At 47.1% G+C, this 20,462-nt stretch overlaps 2 protein-coding genes across 3 annotated transcripts in view; both read right to left on the reverse strand.

Moving 5' to 3' along the window:
- Positions 1–14,485, reverse strand: part of PPIL2 (peptidylprolyl isomerase like 2) — an 88,984-nt gene extending 74,499 nt beyond the window's left edge. Inside the window, exons 1-5 of the mRNA XM_068157282.1 lie at positions 14,397–14,485; positions 14,222–14,271; positions 13,312–13,357; positions 12,049–12,111; positions 11,027–11,078 (exon numbers count right to left, since the gene is read on the reverse strand). Of these exons, the coding sequence (XP_068013383.1) occupies positions 11,027–11,078; positions 12,049–12,111; positions 13,312–13,357; positions 14,222–14,271; positions 14,397–14,428 (243 nt within the window). The 5' untranslated portion in view covers positions 14,429–14,485. The remainder of the gene's footprint in view (positions 1–11,026; positions 11,079–12,048; positions 12,112–13,311; positions 13,358–14,221; positions 14,272–14,396) is intronic.
- Positions 14,486–18,112: 3,627 nt separating this feature from the next.
- The window catches only part of HIRA (histone cell cycle regulator), a 38,158-nt gene continuing 35,808 nt past the window's right edge, over positions 18,113–20,462 (reverse strand). For both annotated transcript variants that reach the window (XM_068157283.1, XM_068157284.1), the window contains exons 24-25: positions 19,602–19,690; positions 18,113–19,011 (exon numbers count right to left, since the gene is read on the reverse strand). In XM_068157283.1, the coding sequence (XP_068013384.1) occupies positions 18,895–19,011; positions 19,602–19,690 (206 nt within the window). In that variant the 3' untranslated portion in view covers positions 18,113–18,894. The remainder of the gene's footprint in view (positions 19,012–19,601; positions 19,691–20,462) is intronic.

The following is a 20,462-nucleotide window of genomic DNA, read 5'->3' on the forward strand; positions in this document are numbered from 1 at the left end:
CCCTTGTGTTTTATGACCATTTCCAGTTCATACAATTTTCTGGCCATTCCTTTAGGCAGGAATCATGTCCTCATACGCTTCTATCCGGGGGCCCTGAAAATTTATGGTCACTGGTCAAATATTAACTCATTTAGACTGTTGACTAAAAGCTAATAATTTCTGAAGCAAATGAGGTAACACGACAAGGTTCAGCTGCTGCGTATCGCAAAGTTCATCTCGCTCAAAGTGGATTCCAGGCGTTTGATTAGCAGCCTCTGTCTGCTGCCCCCAGACAAAAATGCACCTGGAGAGAGATAAGTTTAATGGTGATGGCTGCAACCACCCATGCCTGAAAGGCTGGTACAGGCCACAGAAACAGAGGCAGTAACATTCAAACCAAAAGCAAAAACAGAATGAAAAAGGAAGAGCCACAGCTCATCCTGGCTAATTCTGACTGAATTTCTAAGTACCTGCTTCTGGAATGTCCCAACTTACCAGGAGAAAAAATGCAACAACTGATCATATGCTGTCTCAACACATGCACTGAAAATGTTTTCTGTCTTACACTATCATGTGTAATACATCAAAAGCATTTCAGGAAGAGATTAGAAACTACTCCCACTGTACCACTGTACCAGGCATTCACCCATTTATCTGCTCAAAGCAGACAAATTCAAATTAAACAGATGCAGAGAAAGACTGTGACCACTCAGGGTACAGAGAACTTAAAGGCAAGTAGAACATCTAACAGTGAAACACAAGTCACAGTATCACAGTATCACTTAGGTTGGAAAGGACCTCGAGGATCATCGAGTCCAACCTGACACCGCAGACGCCATGACTAGACCATGGCACCAAGTGCCACGTCCAATCTCCCCTTGAACGCCTCCAGGGTCGATGACTCAACCACCTCCCTGGGCAGCACATTCCAATGCCGAATGACTCGCTCGGTGAAGAACTTCCTCCTCACCTCGAGTCTGAACCTCCCATGGCGCAGCTTGAGACTGTGTCCCCTTGTTCTGGTGCTGGTTGCCTGAGAGAAGAGGCCAACTCCCTCCTGGCTACAACCACCCTTCAGGTAGTTGTAGAGGGCAATAAGGTCACCCCTGAGCCTCCTCTTCTCCAGGCTAAACAATCCCAGCTCCCTCAGCCTCTCCTCATAGGGCTTGTGTTCAAGGCCTCTCACCAGCCTTGTTGCCCTTCTCTGGACACGCTCAAGCGTCTCAATGTCCTTCTTAAACTGAGGAGCCCAGAACTGGACACAGTACTCAAGGTGCGGCCTAACCAGAGCAGAGTACAGGGGCACTATGACCTCCCTGCTCCTGCTGGCCACACTATTCCTAATGCAGGCCAGAATGCTATTGGCCCTCCTGGCCACCTGAGCACACTGCTGGCTCATATTCAGGTGGCTGTCGATCAGCACACCCAGGTCCCTCTCTGTCTGGGAGCTCTCCAGCCACTCCGACCCCAGCCTATAGCTCTGCATGGGATTGCCATAGCCAAAGTGCAGCACTCGGCACTTGGACTTGTTGAAAGCCATCCCATTGGACTCTGCCCATCTTTCCAGTCGGTCGAGGTCCCTCTGCAGAGCCTTTCTACCCTCTAACTGACTAACATCTGCCCCTAACTTTGTGTCATCTGCAAACTTGCTGATGACTGACTCTACCCCTTCATCCAGATCATCAACGAATATGTTGAAGAGGACAGGGCCCAGCACTGATCCCTGGGGGACACCACTGGTGACTGGTCTCCAGCTGGATGCGGCACCGTTCACGACCACTCTCTGGGCCCGGCCCTCCAGCCAGTTCCTAACCCAGCACAGAGTGTAGTGGTCCAATCCACAGGCTGACAGCTTAGTCAGCAGTTTGCTGTGGGGGACGGTGTCAAAGGCCTTGCTGAAGTCCAGGTAGACCACATCCACAGGCCTCCCCACATCCACCAGGCGGGTCACCTGATCATAGAAAGAGATCAGGTTGGAGAGGCAGGATCTGCCCTTCCTGAATCCATGTTGGCTGGACCTGAGCCCTTGGCCATCCTTCAGGTGCGCAGTTATTGCTGCCAGGATAATCTGCTCCATCACTTTCCCTGGCACTGAGGTCAGGCTGACTGGCCTGTAGTTTCCAGGTTCCTCCATCCGACCCTTCTTGTGGATGGGGACCACGTTGGCCAGTTTCCAGTCATCTGGGACCTCACCAGTGAGCCAGGACTGGAGGAAAATGATGGAGAGTGGCCTAGCTAGCACATCCGCCAGCTCTCTCAGCAATCCGCCAGCTCTCTCAGCAAGACATTGTCTCAACAAGACATTGTCAAGAAACCACTGAAGTCCTCTGTACCAAACACACAGCTGTAAACACTAACAGAGAAGAGCAGATCTGGCACAAATACAAACAAGACTAAGCTGGTCAAGCCCAAGATTTACAGATGAGAAACCATCAGAAGAACCTCTTGGCAGTCACAGCAGGAAGAAAGCAAACACTGGCTCAAGGCAGAGCACACTGTCTGTGACTGTGAGAGCACTGAAGACCTTAGAGCCTTCCAGTTTTCTGTTACTGGTATTTCAGCCTCCTTTCTGCAACACAGGAAAACCAACTAAGCTGGATTTGTCTGAATCACTTTTTCAACAACAAAGCTGCCCTTGGTTTTATTTCTGTAAGCTTTGTTCTCTGCTCTGTAATAAGCTATTACTCACCCAGAACAAAACTGTATTCTCACCCCCTGCTGAAACTTTTCTTACAAATAAACAAGAAAAAACCCTTCTTTACTTCAAATGTACAGGAAAAAATATGGCAAGTGTAACAAAAGGGGGAGATTAACATTTAAACCTGTGCAATATTTGAAGGCTTGACTGAACTGCATCAGACAAAGAAATAGATTTTGAACTTCAAAGCTGAAGATGTGCCAACTCCTTCTGACAAGGATGGGGAAAGTGCTCTCCAGAGAAGAATTAGAAGTCTAATTTATACATCAGCCATGGTACCTGAAGCCAAATGGGACCTGAAGTTACTGATCCAGCTAAATGACTGCTCATTTCCAAAGCTCCAAGGAGAATATGCAGCAGACTACTTGGATTTCAGGTGCTGTGCTCTGATGTGGAAGGAAAACTCTGGAAAAGGCTGCCCAAGGAGGTTATGGATGCCTCCTCCCTGGGGGTGTTCAAGGCCAGGTGGGATGAGGCCTTGAGCAGCTGAGTCTAGTTGAGAGGTGGCAGGGAGGTTGGAGTAGATGATCTCTGAGGTCCCTTCCAACCTGAGCCACTCCAGGATTCTGTGATACATCTCACTGCTGAATTTTTTCACACAACTGAAGAGCATCTCCGTTGGTCAAACTCTTTTGCTCTTTGTCAATCCCAGCACTCTAGATATGGAAAACTCATGTAGAAGTAGACTAACTAACTTAGTAGACTAAGGGCTTCAGAGCATTTTACTCTCTGTATTTTGTATGTAGGCAATAAATAAAAGTGTTCAGTGTAATGATAATCTCTTTGGAAACACTAGGAGTCAACAAAACATTCCAGAAGATGGAAACTCCCAAGGAGAATCTGACTCCTGCTGCAGTATGCCATCTTTACAGTACCATCCATAGCCTTGAGAAGGCTGAGAAGGGATCTTATCAATATCTATAAATGTCTGAGGGGTGGGTGTCAAGTTGAGGGTGCCAGGCTCTTTCCTGTGGTGCCCAGTGATAGGACAAGGAACAACTGATACAAGCTGGAACACAGAAGGTTCCACCTCAGCATAAGGAGCCACTTTGTGGTGAGGATGACAGCACACAGGAGCAGGCTGCCCAGAGGGGCTGTGGAGTCTCCTTCTCTGAAGATTTTCAAAACCCACCTGGATGCATTCCAGTGCAGCCTGCCCTAGGTGACCCTACTCTGGCATAGGGGGTTGGACTCAATGATCTCTGGAGGTCCCTTCCAACCGCTATCATTCTGTCACTCTGTGATCCAAATCCTGAGGCAGTATTACCACCACGTCACAGAAAGGTCTAGACAAGCACTCTGAAAACAAATCACACTGAACATTACCTACAGCTATTACATTTCCCTGACAATGTATTCCAGCAGCAGCTACTGCTACGCTGGCATGGAAGAGGTCACCTTCAAACCACAGATCCTTGTCTGATGACATTCATTATTTGCTGCTCATTATCTAGAAACACACCTGGAATAACAAACTTAAAGCAGCAATCTGCAGTAAATTGCCACACAGGCCACATGAACCAAGTTAAAAGCCATGGTCACTGCTGATGTAGCCACAGGTCACATGAAATTTGAACTTGTCCCCTCCCCAGTTGAGGACAGAGACCCATTCCACTCAGTTCAGTGCTGGGTGAGTTTTGTTTGTGATCTTGATCTCAACACCTCTGACTCAGCAATGTGTGAAGCTCACACAACCCACTGACAGGAATCCATTCCCAAAACACATGGGCCCCATGCTGATTATTTGATAGAGATGGAGGAGCAATTTGTAGTGAATTAGAAAGTCCTGGCTGGAACTTTCCCTGTACTTTAATGCCTGTCCCTATAGTACTTGACACTTCCCACACTCCTGACATGCTGCAGTTTCCTTATTCAGAATCTTGCAATGATTGTATTTTACTTCTTGAGTGAAGAAACCATTAGCAGTGCTTTCCAGCCCTGTTTCTGTGCTTCCAAAACATGTATGTAGTGAAAACACTTTTATGTTCAAGGAAGTTTCACCTTTGCCCTAATTTCTGCAGCCTTTTCAGGCAGGATTTCCCTTAGGCAGCCAAATGCCTTTTTAGTGGTTTAAAAAGAAGAGAGCAAAAAGTGCTTTGAGATTGTTTCTGCATTTTTCAAGAGGGATTACTGAACTCAGCAACAGAAAAGTTATCTCTAGATCTTCTCCATTAACCTAGTCAGCAAGCTTCTCTCACCATAAGGCCACCAACCATTTCCACGAGACTGAACCATGTGTCCAGTTCCGAGTCCAGTGCTGGTGCCCCCAGCATATGAGGGACATGGACTTGCTGGAGTGGGTCCAGAGGGGGCCACAAATATGTCCAGAGGGCTGGAGAAAATTCCCTATGGGGACAGGCCGAGAGAGTTGAATCTGTTCAGCCTGGAGAAGAGAAGGCTCTAGGGAAACCTTAGAGCAGGCTTCCAGGTGAAGGGGGCCTACAAGAAACTGGGAAGGGACTTTTACAAGGGCTTGTAGTGACAGGCCAAGAGGGAATGGATTGAAGATTGAGGAAGGGAGATTCAGACTGGTTATTAGGAAAAAAATTCTTTACAGTGAGGGTGGAGAAACAATGGAACAGGCTGCCCAGGGAGATCTCAAATGCTCCCTCCCTGGGGGCGTTCAAAGGCAGGCTGGATGGATCCTTGAACAACCTGGGCAAGTGAAAGTCATGTCCCTGGTGACAGAAGCGGGGTTGGAACACCCCAACCATCCTATAAATGAATCTAAGAATCTTTTCACAACAAAAGGAAGCAACAATAGCCACTGAGAACTGGGAGAGGAATTAGCTAATAACCATGCAAGGAACGTACTTGAGAACGACACTCCAGAAGTTCTCAACTAAGAGACTTGGTTGCATTTTTCCCTTTTGAGGATAAGAAGTTGGCCAGCCTGATCTAGTGTGGGGTGTCCCTGCCCATGGCAGGGGGGTTGGAACTGGATGATCCTTGTGCTCCCTTCCAACCCTGACTGATACTATGATACTAAGTTCTTGGTTTTGAAAGTGCTTGTAATTCTTTTAGGCAGTCATCACCTTTACCAACCTTATTTCAAACAAATGATTTAGAAAAGGGCACTGGAGTGGTGGAGTAAGGAGGTGTCTGCTCCCAGCTCTGCCATCACTGCAGGTTGTTGCAGGTACAAGATGTGCATCTCTGGGTGCTTTCAGAGCATGGATCAGACAGGCTTACTGCATGAGGCGGGCACCTGTACTGCTGCAGTTATTTGATCATTTTAGACAGAATCTCACCCCAAGTCATTTAGGTTTGGTAAATACAGGATTAAGAGTGTGGGAGAGCAACAGCAAATATTTGTCTTGTACACAGTAAAACTTGGTGTACAGCTTTCTCTTTTAAGAAGGCAGATGTCCTACTGGGGAAAGTCAGAGATTTTCAGTCTTCCAATTTCAAAGTCAGTCCTCATTTTTCCATGTCAGTGGCTTTGCCTGCTATTCCTTTTCCTATTCCTTTTTATAGTTATCTTCAGAGGCAGCCCAAGCAAAAGGCTCTCACAACCCTAAAAAAACCCAACACCCACAGCATTTATGAAAAGTTTCCTATTTTACCCAATCAGAAGCTAAACCCTTGTGACGCTTAGTGAAAAGCTTTCTCTGTCCTGCAGGTCTGAATTCTGACCTTGCATGAGGTCAAGCACGACACAAATTGTGCTCTGCCTCATTCAGACTAGAAATGTGACTTCCAGTCCTATACCTCCACCACACAGCATCTGCAGCTCTCTTAACTTCACTCTGAGACATATGCTAAGCCCCAGCTCAATTAACTTGTCTGAACCCTGCTTGCCCTTCAAGACACACATAGGCAACACCCACGCAGCTGCACATGGCCCTTACCATGGGGATTGCCTCTCTGGGTTACACAGGATCAGGAGACACACAGATTTTAGCCTGCTCTGAGCAAAGCAGAAACAACTCACACAGGTGAGCCCTTTGTATGCATTTGAAAGCACTTAAAACAGTCACCAAACTGACTTTGGCCCAAAGCCTGAGGAGCAAACACCAGAGATGAGCTGATTTTCAACCGTCCAAAAAGAACTAAATTCCCACAGAATAGAAAGGGGCCACAAGGGAGAAAGATCACAGCTACTTCTGAGATAGGGGAAGAGAGATATTTGCCCAAGGATACAGAGCCAGTCTTGAATGGAGCTGAAGTGCTCCATAATAATCTGTCCTGCCCACGTGCAGTTAGAATGTTATTGAACCAGAATGAAAAAAGGAGGTATTTATATCAGACATGTTACAATGCAAAGGAGCAAAATAGCTCAGCCCACATAGAATAAACAGATCCATACAACAAAGAACAATTCCCTTGAAATCCCTGTCAAAAGGCAGGCTGCTACCTTCATGCAGATCTGTCATCTGTTCAGAGCTGAGATTCCAACAAACCAGACATGCTCTGACCAATCTCTTATCTTGGAAGCAGGTTCTCCTGAGCCCAGCTGGCTGACGTGTGTGAGCATGCTGCTCACTGCTGTCATACCAATGCTAAATGAAATAGTCTGGCAAGCCTGAAACTATTTGCAAGCCCAAGAAGCCAAAATGATGTTCTCAGGAAAAAGGAATGAGCCAACTAGGACTTTTTATTTGATGAAATTTTAGTGCAAACATAATCTAGGGCTCTGTCCTGACAAAGATGATCAAAAAATTGAGCCAATGCCATCTGACAAGTTCAGCTGCAAGAGCTGCACTGTTTCTTCCAAAATTATTGGTATAATAAGAGAGGTATTTTTTACCATTATGTGTTATTAAAAAGAAGGGGAAAATAAAAATCCAAAGCTACTTTCTCAAATCATAAATGGTTTGAGTTGGAAAGGACCTCCAAAGGTTATCTAGTCCAACTCCCTACAGTCAGCAGGGACATCCTCCACTAGATCAGGTTGCTCAGAGCCTTGCTGAGCCTCACCATGAAGATCTCCAGGGATGGGGCCTCAACCACCTCTCTAGACAACCTATGCCAGTGTTCCACCACCCTTGTCCCTAACATCCAGTATAAACCTGCTCTTCTCCCATTTCAAACCATTGCCCCTGGTCCTGTCACAGCACGCCTTTGGAAACAGTCCCTCTGCAGCCTTCAGGTATTGGAAGACCACACTTAGGTCTCCCTGGAGCCTTCTCTTCTCCAGGCTGAAAAACCCCAACTCCCTCAGCCTGTCCTTGTAGCAAAGGTGTTCCAGCCCCCTGATCATTTTTGTGTCCATCTTCTGGACCCTCTCCATCAGGTCCATGTTATTCCCATGTTGAGGGCTCCAAGGCTGGATGAAATACTCCAGGTGAGGTCTTACCAGAGTAGAGTGAAGTGCTCATGAGAAACCCTAGAAAAAACCAATGGTGATTTCTTTCTTTTAAATGGATACTGGTGTCCCTACTGCACCTCAACAGAATGTTCAGAAAAGCAAGAAAAAAATAAACTCCAAACCTTGAGGGAGTACAGGGAAGGAAAGGAAAAAAACATAAAGTATTTTTAATGTACCAAAGAGTAACTGTGGCCTTGACATTGCCAAATTGCTTTAAAAAGGAAGAATGGGCCAATATTGGACTCCAAATACTCAGAGAAGTCACTTGCAGATCAAGTCACAAAGATCTAATTAATAAAAGACTAGCACAGTCCTACCCTCTGGGAGCACTGTGAAGATAAATGACTGCAGGGCTCTCCAAAGCTCCACCATGGGATCCACTTCAGAAATAAGACAGCCAGAGAGATTTAATGAGTACCAGGAGTGCCCCATTCACAATCCCCTTTCCAAGTAGCCTACTGACTTCTCTAATCCATTTGGCCTGGAGCAAACCAGAACAGAAGGACAAGCCACAAGGGATTCCATGATCATTTTTACCTTTAGGATGAAGAAAAAAAAACATTAAAAAAAAAAGGAAAAATCCTCCAAAGCCTTATCAGCACTGATGAACCACCAGTCTGTGTGAAGGCACTTCCCAAGCCACCACACAAACCACAGCACTGCAGGTAATGTGGCTCAATTCATAGATCCATGGAATGGGTTGGGTTGGAGGGGACCTTAAAGATCATCCAGCTCTAACCCCTCTGCTATGGGCAGGGCCACCTCCCACCAGCCCAGGTTGCTCAAGGCCTCCTCCAACCTGGCCTTGAACACCTGCAGGGAGGAAGCATCCACAACCTCCCTGGGCAGTCTGTTTCAGAGTCTCACCACCCACTCTCACTGTAAATAATTTCTTCCTCATCCCCAGCCAAAATCTCCCCTCCTCAAGCTTAAAGCCATTGCCCCTCCTCCCGTTACTACAAGCCCTTGTAAAAAGTCCCTCCCCAGCTTTCTTGTACGCCCCCTTCAGGTAGTGGAAGGCCACCACAAGGTCTCCCTGGAGCCCCAGAGACATGAGTTCCTGTGAAGTCACTAACTCAGTACAGAAAATCTTTTCTGATTTCCACAATGAGGGAGCTGTACAAGTAACAGGAGCAGCACACACAGTGATAGGTTGAACACAGGGCAGTACAGCCTACAGATTACCAAGGTCAACTCACTGACTTCCTCTGCCACCTACCCTGCCTTGTCCCTGTACCCCCATCCCTTCCAGTCCAACACCATCCTCTCCTTCCAAAAATCAGAGCAAAGTCATCTAAGAAACACTTCCTTCAACCCCATTCTTCAAATAATAGCTTCACAGGGCTGGATGTGGCAGGGCTATATGCTGTTCTGGAAAGCAAGTATCTCCCTTTTTCTTCCAAGTGGCCTGGAACACCTTCATCCTGTAGAGAACAGAGCTGTGCACAAGTCCATTACTACAGGGAAGAAGAAAATGCTCCCCACACAAAGCATTCCAGAGGAGAGAGGATGCATGTTGGGGAGAGCTGGAGGTGCACTGAAGATCAACTACAAAAGCACAAATCTGAGTAAGTTAACAGATAAGAGAATATATTTAGTTGGAAGAGGCCTTCAAGATTCCTCAGTCAAACTTCAACCCAGCAAAGCAGGGTCAACACTAAAACATGTCTCTCAGCAGCAGGTCAACACCCTGTTAAGCACCTGCAGGGATAGTGACTCCACCATCACCCAGACTTTACTGGAGCATTTACAGTTCACCAAGTCCATTCTGCACGCTCTCCCTTTCTCTGGGTTACACAAGACCACAGACACATTAATCTTCCTGCTTAGAATTTACCTGAAATAACTTTACACCACATCATGGTTCAGAGCCTGAAACGAGAAGTGGTGCCATGGAGCTGCTCTGAGTGGGAAAAAAGTAAACCACCTGGCAACAGCCCAAAACTCCCAACAAATACATACAGCAGCAAGCTGGTGGGAGGCTGTGAAAACATAGGCAATAGCTGTAATTCCAGCCCTTCTCAACAATGCATTGGCCTCTTCATGTTTGAAGACCTTCAACCATCTCTCCATCATACAAACACACCTGCAGTTTGCTAGAACTGAAGATACTGAGTCTCAGACAGCCTGCTCCTGTTTAGAGTTTGGAGTGCTGCACCTGTATTTAGCTTTTCCTCTTATCTGTCTGCTGGGAAAATCTTTAATCAAACACAAGATGTTTCAAAGGTGATCTCATACCACACAAGCCAGCTGCAGAGCAACCACCACTGTGCAACGGCTGCCACCTCATGCTCGGCAGAGGCACTGCACTTCAGTGCAGGAAGACTATTTTCAGTAGCTCAAGGAACAATTACTCTTTCAAATTTCCCTCTCTGTCCTCACAAACAATGGACTCCTAACGCACCAGAAACAAATGTCATTCCAACAGCTGAGTATTTCTAGTACTTCACCTTTATCCAGTGCTTTACAGATTCACACTCTTACAGAAAGCAGATTGAGAGAGGGGATTCTGCCACTTGGCTCTCCTCTGGTGAGACCTCACCTGGAGTACTGCATCCAGCTCGAGCCCTCAGCACAGGAAGGACATGGACCTGATGGAGATGGTCTAGAGGAGGGCCATGAAAATGAGCTAGGGGCTGGAATACCTCTGCTGTGAGAACAGACTCAAAAAGCTGCACATTTCCTCTCATACTGTTCACAGTCCAGTGCAAAGAAATCTCTCTCCTGTTTCTTCCACACTCACTCTCACAGCCTGAGGCTGATGCTACTACAAAGATCATCAGCAGGATGATAGTGAGGGGATATCACACCTCAGATCTCAAACCCAGAAGCCCATTTCTTTTTTTGGGGGGACAATAAAAGCATCCCTACTAAATCTCTACATTAATTTCAGCAAAGCTGATCTCACAAACATCATCCTTCCAAACAGCACTCCCACTCAACCTGCTTTGCTTTCATTAAGGCACTTTTGTTTTGCTTACACATTAAATGAGAAACTGAGCATAAAACTGCATATGAATACACCCATCACTACTTACTTCTCCTGTGATTGGATTGGTTCCATATTTCTTTATCCAAGGAACAATGCTCCTGAAAAGAGAAAGGATAAAGTTGCAAATGACAAGCACCATCAAGAAACCTCTGTCAATGGGCATGATTATTTTTGATAACTTGCTAAGACCAAATGATGACAGAATAGAACAGAATAGAATAGACCAGGTTGGAAGAGACCTTCAAGATCATCGTGTCCAACCTATCCAAGCCCATTGCATCCAACACCACCTAATCAACTAAACCATGACACCAAGCACCCCATCAAGTCTCCTCCTGAACACCTCCAATGACGGTGACTCCACCACCTCCCTGGGCAGCCCATTCCAATGGGCAATCACTCTCTCTCTGTAGAATTTCCTCCTAACATCCAGTCTGAACCTCCCCTGGCACAGCCTGAGACTGTGTCCTCTTGTTCTGGTGCTGGTTGCCTGGGAGAAGAGACCAACCTCTGCCTGTATACAACCTCCCTTCAGGTAGTTGTAGAGAGCAATAAGGTCACCCCTGAGTCTCCTCTTCTCCAGGCAAAGCAAATCCAGATCCCTCAGCCTCTCTTCACAGGCCTTGTACTCCAAACCCCTCACCAACTTTGTTGCCCTTCTCTGGACACCTTTCAGCAAGTCAACCTCCTTCCTAAACTGAGGGGCCCAGAACTGGACACAGGACTCGAGGTGCAACCTAACCAGTGCAGAGTACAGGGGCAGAATGACCTCCCTGCTCCTGCTGGCCACACTGTTCCTGATGCAGGCCAGGATGCCATTGGCTCTCTTGGCTGCCTGGGCACACTGCAGGCTCATGTTCAGCCTGCCATCGACCAGTACCCCCAGGTCCCTCTCTGCCTGGCTGCTCTCCAGCCACTCTGACCCCAGCCTGTAGCACTGCATGGGGCTGCTGTAGCCAGTGTGCAGAACCCAGCACTTGGATGTGTTAAATCTTAAAATGTGTTAAATACATAGCTGCAACCAGTTATGCAACACAAAACCAAAGCTACCCAGAGACAAGAACTTACAGTATGTCAAAGACTGTCCCATCTGGTGTGCAAACTGGGTATTCAAATGGCTGCAGAGATAAACTAGAAAAAAAAAAAGCATACATTTTATTTAGCAAAATCAGCTGGAAATCATGATGACAGAAGCAAGAAACATTTTTGCTGATTCTCTTGCATGTTAAAGTAAGAGCTATAGCAAGGAAAATACTGAGTGGCTGCCAATGTCTGCTACCTGATTCTACATAAATTAACAACAGAACCCATGAAAGGAACTGGAGCAGTTCAGTGACATGTAGCTGCCAGCACTCACAGCCATGGACCCACAGGATGCTGTAACACCCCCCCCAGCCTGCTACCATTATCACATGGGGCCTCACCAGCACAGAAGATGGTTCAAACAGAAACACTTAATGCTTGCACTGAAATGGGCTAGGGGGTAACTGCAATCACATTCAGTATCTCCTTTTAGGGATGTTTCCATAACCCAGCAGCTTTCAGCCAAACAGCAGTGGTCTGTAGATGTGGGTGGTAACCTGAACTACTCAACTTACAAAAGCATTTCTAACCCACTAACCCCCCTTGTTCACTGTAGCACATGAAGCAGTACATTCTAAACACAAAACAATAGCATAAATACTATCATAGTATCATTCAGGGTTGGAAGGGACCACAAGGATCATCTAGTTCCAACCCCCCTGCCATGGGCAGGGACACCCCACACTAGATCAGGCTGGCCACAGCCTCATCCAGCCTGGGCTTAAACACCTCCAGGGACGGGGCCTCGACCACCTCCCTGGACAACCCATTCCAGGGCTTCACCGCTCTCATGGTGAAGAACCTCCTCCTCACATCTAGCCTGAATCTCCCCACCTCCAGCTTCATTCCATTCCCCCTAGTCCTATCACTACCTGAGATCCTGAGAAGTCCTTCCCCAGCCTTCCTGTAGGCCCTTCAATCTATCTAATCACTGCCTCAGAGAGATAAGTGAATGACCAAGCACATTCTGAGCAGGGAAATTACATAGATTTGAAAGACTGGAAGGTACACAATAACTGTTCTGAATTATCCTTTTGTATTCTCATAGCCAACAGCTCCAATCTCTGCAAACACTCACCACAGAAAGCATTAAAGTTCTTAAAGGTTTATTCTTACTGCATTGCTACTGTAGCAGGCCCAAGTTAAGCAACTACCTTGGAAGAGCTTGGCTTCAGTAATGGTTCAATGTTAACAGCCTGATAAACACACGAATCATTTAATTGTGACCATGTAAATTTGCTGTCTTACCTGCAGTGATCAAATGATAAACGTCTAAAATTAGTTCGTGGAAGGTCTGTTTGGGGGGAAAAAAGGTAAAAAAACCAAAACACCACAGAATTTTAGTAAATACATAGAATCCTAGGAAACAGAGAAACATTTCAAAGTTACACTTGGATACATATACAGTAGCAATTTACTGGTGATAAGGATAAATACACTTAAATCTTGCAAAATTGTAGCTAAAATTGGATTGACACTGGCAAAAGCAAGGAGAGTCCTGGGCTAAAATGACACAATCAGAATAAAACAAACCAGAGCTCTGACTGACAGCACTGAGGTTAAATTTGAAACTCCTTCTTGTACTGCAGCGCCCAAAACTGAGCTCAGTACTCAAAGCACAGCCTCACCAGTGCCGAGTACAGGGGGACAATCACCTCTGTAGTTCTGATGGCCACATTCTTGCTGATGCAGGCCAGGATGTTACTGGCCTGACTGGCCACCCCGGCACACTGCTGGTTCCTGTTCAGACGGCTGTTTATCGACAGCCCCTGGTCAGTGTGTGCCCAGCAGCTTCCCAGCAAGCCTGTGGCATTTGCGGGGCTGTTGTTACCCAGGTACAGGACTGGGCCTTTTGAAGCCCCTATGGTTGGCCTCAGCTCATCGATCCAGCCTGGCCACCCCCTAACTTGGTGCAGTCTGCAAACTTACAGAGGGTGCTCTCGATCTCCTCGTCAAAATCACTGCTAAAGTCATTAACAGCGGTGGCCCCAGCACTGAGCCCTGGGGAACACCGCTTTTTACCGGCCACCAACTGAATTTAACTCGTTCACTACCACCCGCTAGGCCCGGCCATCAGCCAGTGTTTGACCAGCAGAGCGCACGCCCGTCCAGGCCTGACCCCACTCCAGTCAGTGCGGGGTCCCCCCTCACCCCGTACCTGCTTTCTTGCCCCCGTAGAACTGCGTGTACTCCGCGCACGTGATGTACCTGCCGAGACAGGAGGATCACTGAGGGGCGCCCACAGCCCTCCGCGCCCGCCCCGCGCACCCCGCAGGCCCCGAGCCCCCCTCTCCCCGCCCCGCCGCTCCGTCCCTTCCTACGGCCCCGCTCACATCTTATCCTTCTGGTGCTGCCTCTTCCCCATGGCGGCTGCTCAGCGCGGGGACCGTCGGAGAAGCGACTCCGTCAGCCCCGCGGCGCTCTTCCGGTGCGGGTGCTGCGGCGGTAGCCGCTCGGCGGAAACACGGGCGGCGGGCGGGGTTCCGGGCCGGCCGGGCGCCGAGCGCGGCAGCTCGCCGGCAGGAAGAGGCGCACACGTAAAACTTAAGTGCGGCCTGGAGACGAGCCTGTGCCCTAGCACTTGGCGCCCAGCTAAGTCTAACGTTGCTCCGGTTTCAGCTCTGGCTCTGGTTGGGCCCTTCCTCACCCGCCAGGGCAAGGACGCCGATGGAGAGCTGAGGGAGTCGTCGTAGGTGTGCTCGGCCCAGCTCTCCCGGTGACAACGTCGAATCCCCCATCTGACGCTCCCCCTGTCCCCGTTGAAGACGCGACCCGCCTGCACCGAAGTGCTGGCCAGCAGGAACAGAGAGGCGATCATCCCCCCGTACGCAGCACTGGTGAAGCCACACCGTGGCGACAAGCGACAGGACCAGAGGAAACGGTTTCGAGCTGCACCAGGGGAGGTTCAGGCTGGATGCTAGGAAATACTTCTTCAGAGAAGGTTCTCAAACGTTGGAATGGTCTGCCCAGGACCCTGGAGATGTTTAAACAGTATGGGGATCTGGCCCTTAGGGTCATGGTTTAGTGCTGACCCTTCAGTCGAGGGCTGGACTGGATGAGCTTTGAGGTCTCTTCCAACTGGAGGTTTTCTGTGATTCTGTGTTTTGCTGCAGGCTTCCTTTGATAATGTAAAGCAGCCTTAAACAAGAGTTTTCATAGCCCTCACCTGCAAATAGAAGATGGTGAGTGTAAGCAGAAAGTGATAAAATATCCAATTTAAGAAAAATGTTAAACTTCATTTAAATCTGTGTTGTGTGTGGAAGTTTAAAATTGTGCTCTTGATCTGTCTGGCAGTGTCAGAACTTCCCAAGAAAAAGTGGGTAGGAAAAAACCATCAGTGTCTGAAATGGAGACTGCTCTTCCTAAAATGTATTTCAGCATCTCTTCAAAGACTTCATTACAAAGAACTGACTTTCCCTCAGCTCCTTACCTTAGATCCCACAAAACAGCATTCATTACAGACTGGTATGAACAGCACAAGGCTGAATAGAGGATGGCCTGAACCCAAACATCTTGCCTTTTGCAGAAGGAAATGGCCACCTGTCTGAACTTTCCCTTATCAAACACCTCCAAAACCATGTCCCTCTGCTTTTTCCTTGTTAAACCATGACCACGGCAGCTGCCTACACAGAACAGTCCCAGGCTTTGGACCAGGCTTTGGACTGGACCCCTTCTTTCCCCAGAACACAGGCTCCACCTGCTGTTTTAATCATTTTGATGGATTTCTTGCCTGCATACATGAGCACAAGATGAGCACAACCTGATGCAGTTGAAGGTGCCCCTGATTATTGCAGGGGGCTTGCATGAGATGACCACTGAAGTTCCCTTCCAACCCAAACCCTTCTGTGATACAGTGGGTCTGTGATTCTACTCTGTGATGAACATGCCTGTTCCCACAAGTGTAGACTACTTGGCAATAGCATGAATCATTCACAGCACTACCACAGCTGGTTGTCACAGTACCATTAAACTGCTTGGACTGCAGGTTAGGGGAAGCTGACTGCCTTCCTCTAGGGAGCTACATGCAGAATCAATTTGTGCTATCACTACACCTCTCTCTGCCTGTTGAAAACTCAGTGATGCCACACTGAAAATTAACTGCTAAAGTAGTTGCTTTTATTGCTCTTCAAGACTCTTCTGTCAGTATGTACATGGGATTGCTGTACAAAGAAGTAATCCAGCATCCATTTGGTCTGCCAGTTGAATACAGGAGACAACAAAGCCCTCCAGATATGGGGTTTGTTGCCTTAAAGAACACATCCCTTCCTCTAGGATCCAGACAACCATATAACCACAGAGCCACCTCTCTGAAGGGGGTCAGTCCCCTTTAGCCGAAGTCCACGGTAGCACAGCTAGTCCTTGTTCTGGCTGAGGATGAAGTACATTGTTTCTGCTAAAAGTTTAGGGGAGCAACAGCCCTTTTATAAGGGTTTAAATACACTTTGTATTTGTAATACTAATTTTCTTACTCAAAAACATCTCAAAGTAAGGGAATAAATGGAGGCACACCTGAATATTTAGGTCCTGTAAGCACTAACACATACATGTGTTAGCTTTCCCAAAGCAGGCTTGGTGCTGGGAAAGAAAACAAGTTGACTGATCTGGTTTCAGTGGAATTCCAAAACCACTCCACAGGTGAACTCCTGGCAGGGCACCAGCACTATTTTGTTACCACAAAATGCCACACAAGGAACCTGTAATGCCATGCAAGGAACCTGTCTATAACTGCACAAAGCTCACTTCTTCTTGTGGTGCCCTACCACTTTGGACAGCAGTCAGGGGAGCCCATTTTGCTTTGTGCTGCCCAAGGTAATGAGCACTCCCATACAGCTCCTGCTCCCTCAGCTGAGTTGTGGATCCAAGAGAAGACTTTTTAGCTGGCCTAGGGTCTGATTATGTCTTCAGAGGAGAGATGATCCAAACATCTTGGTGTCATAAATTTGCTGACGACACCAAGCTGGGGGCAGGAGTTGATCTGCTGGAGGGTAGAGAGGCTCTGCAGAGGGACCTCGACAGGCTGGACAGATGGGCAGAGTCCAAGGGCATGAGATTGAACACATCCAAGTGCCGGGTTCTGCACATTGGCCACAACAACCCCACGCAGTGCTACAGGCTGGGGTCAGAGTGGCTGGAGAGCAGCCAGGCAGAGAGGGACCTGGGGGTACTGGTCAATGGCAGGCTGAACATGAGCCTGCAGTGTGCCCAGGCAGCCAAGAGGGCCAATGGCATCCTGGCCTGCATCAGGAACAGTGTGGCCAGCAGGAGCAGGGAGGTCATTCTGCCCCTGTACACTGCACTGGTTAGGCCACACCTCGAGTAGTGTGTCCAGTTCTGGGCCCCTCAGTTTAGGAAGGAGGTTGACTTGCTGGAACGAGTCCAGAGAAGAGCAACAAAGTTGGTGAGGGGTTTGGAGCACAAGCCCTATGAGAAAAGACTGAGGGAGCTGGGGTTGCTCAGCCTGGAGAAGAGGAGACTCAGGGGTGACCTTATTACTCTCTACAACTACCTGAAGGGAGGTTGTAGACAGGTGGATGATGGTCTTTTCTCCCAGGCAGCCAGCAGCAGAACAAGAGGACACAGTCTCAGGCTGCGCCAGGGGAGGTTCAGACTGGATATTTGGAAGAAGTTCTATACAGAGAGAGTGATTGCCCATTGGAATGGGCTGCCCAGGGAGGTGGTGGAGTCGCCGTCATTGGAGGTGTTCCGGAGGAGACTTGATGGGGTGCTTGGTGCCATGGGTTAGCTGTTTGGGTGGGTTGGATTGGTTGAAGGGTTGGACGCAATGATCTTGAAGGTCTCTTCCAACCTGGTTTGGTTTATTCTAAATAAAGGTTTATTCTAAATAAAGTGTTATTTATTTCTAGGCACGTTAGCATGATTCAGCCTGCTTTGCCAATGCTGGAGATGCCTGTGCCCTTTGCAATAATTCAAGACCATGGCTTTGATTTTGCGTTTTTTAAACCAATGCAATGTTCATTTATTTCTGTACTTACAAAAAGAGCCACCCCCTTGTATTCCCTTCCCCCCCTGCCCCCAGCCCCGCCCCCCCCCAGCCCCAAATGCCTTTTACAAACATTTAAAAATTAAAAACCAGATGATGACGTGTTAATTTGGTAGAATTATTTTGAAACATAGCTTTTTGTCATTAGGAGTTAAATTTCCTACAAGATGACTTTGTAGAGAGCCTGATTATCGGCCAAATAAAATTCCATATCACAAGTTAGCAAATTCTAGTACAAAAATAGTCCATGTGTTAGAACAGCCTCTTATTATTCTTATTTTTATATTCACAGGAAAGAGTCTATTGGCTGCATAATACCTTAATATTTATGAAATTTCTTTTTTTTTACTTGGCTCATTCATCTAATTCAATATAGTGTTGAGCCTCAATAAATCCTCAGGCAAAAACCCCTAAACAGGGTTAAATATGCTGTTCAGTGTACTCTGAAGTACTGTGCTTTTCACAGGACATCCAAGAAACCCCACGACCAGTTCTCAGCTAGTTTTGATATTAAAATGAGATCCAGATCCAAAAGGACCCCCCCTGAAGTATATATCCACGACTTTCCATAGAAACAGAGGCCACAGCTTCGATGGTGAAGTTTCACTGGGGAAACTGTCTAGCTCATCCACTCGTCGTTTTCATGAATCCACTTGTGAGCTTCTTTAAAAACTAAAGCAGGTCACTCCTGAAGCATCTGGGACCCTTACAGCACTGCGCTCTTCAGGAGTGTCCCCACCGACCGGGCTCTCCCTCCTCTTCTGTCTCTGGTTAATGCTGTCCAGCAGTTTCTCTCAGACCAGGCCCCGCAGGGAAAATCTGGGGCAATGCTACTTGTCTCTCAAGATGTCTAGCTGCTCTTGATACTCTGTGAAAAGCCTCTGGAAACGAAGGTTCTGTCCAATAACAGGGAGAAGCTCTTTCAATAGTTCTCTCTTTCGTAAACCCTGAAAAAAAAAAACCCCACAGAAGCATCCTCAGAATGTGTTGTTTGATACCATAAACACATCTGACAGAGCTGGTTAACATTCCTGCCTTCCTGCCTGCGTGGAGAGGGCTGGGGATTTTATCTTCTTTCTTTGCTTACATGACTGCTGGACTAAAAACTGTCTTTACAGCTCTATACTCATGAAGCTGGCGCAGAGTCTGTAGTCACAGACTCCCGGCATGTACTGGAGAAGGGAAGACATTTCATAAGCATGTCACTATTCCAAAGTTCCTGTTTGAGGAAAGGGGAGGCCTGAATGGGCAGCTCAGCTCCATCTGCATGATACTCAAGACAGGACCAGAGCCCAGACTGTGGCACTAAGAATTTGTCTACAATTTCACAGGAAAGGAACACAGGTGCCATGGGAGGAAACCTGCTTATGAGATCAGAGCAAAGTATGAAAAGGGTTCCAGGATCAGCCAAAATAATTTGTGGCTGCTTTTTTGCCACTAAATTGAATCCCATTCTATGTCCTATTGTCTACCCACATTCTGCAGTTTCCATGGGAAACTCTGCCTCATTCTTTATTAAACTATTATCAGGACTTACCATAACTGTTGATTCCCACTGACTTCCAGCTGAGTAATGGACTGGACCCAGTAAATCCTTGCATAATTCTCTCAAACGATATTCAAACCCTGAATATCATCAGAAAACAAAAGCACATTCATAAGCATTTCACTGCAGAGAACTACTCCACAACACAACTGATGACATTCAGGAAAGAGTTACAAGTATGCAGAATAAAGTGTAAAGCATTGATTTTTTGACATTATTCTTCTAAACAACAGATAAGATGATTTTCAAAGGACTTATTTTAGAGTTCTCAATTGGTTTGTGTTCTCAAAAAACACAACTAATAATGATCTACAAAAAGGAGAAAAAAAATGAAGTAGATCCTCCAGTTTCTTTTAAGTGCTGCCCTGATCTGAGCCTCACTTCTGTCTCCCGCAAATACAACAGCTGTTAAAAAACCAAGAAGACAAATACTGGAAAAACTTGACAGACTTTGACAGCCAGAGAATTACTATGAAAGAGAGATGATAAGAGTTGGAAAGCCACAAAATGAAAACCAGTGAAGTGGAAAAGTTGTTAGGCTGCATTTAGTGGCAAAATATGAAATTGAACAAAATGAAGTCAGTAGTAAAAAATTAAATAACTTTGACACCCTTCCAAAACAGGAAAATACTAAATGAAGAGTCCCTCAAACCCTCAGTAAAAGAATAGAATAACCATGTACTGGTTATCCTGAAATACAGAACAGAATAACCAAACCAGGTTGGAAGAGACCTTCAAGATCATCGTGTCCAACCCATCAACCAATCCAACCCACCCAAACAGCTAACACATGGCACCAAGCACCCCATCAAGCCTCCTCCTGAACACCTCCAATGATGGTGACTCCACCAC

The sequence above is a fragment of the Melanerpes formicivorus genome, unplaced genomic scaffold (assembly GCF_026170545.1).
Source record: "Melanerpes formicivorus ecotype bairdi unplaced genomic scaffold, bMelFor1.0.p_v2 SCAF_36, whole genome shotgun sequence".
Classification (NCBI taxonomy): domain Eukaryota; kingdom Metazoa; phylum Chordata; class Aves; order Piciformes; family Picidae; genus Melanerpes; species Melanerpes formicivorus.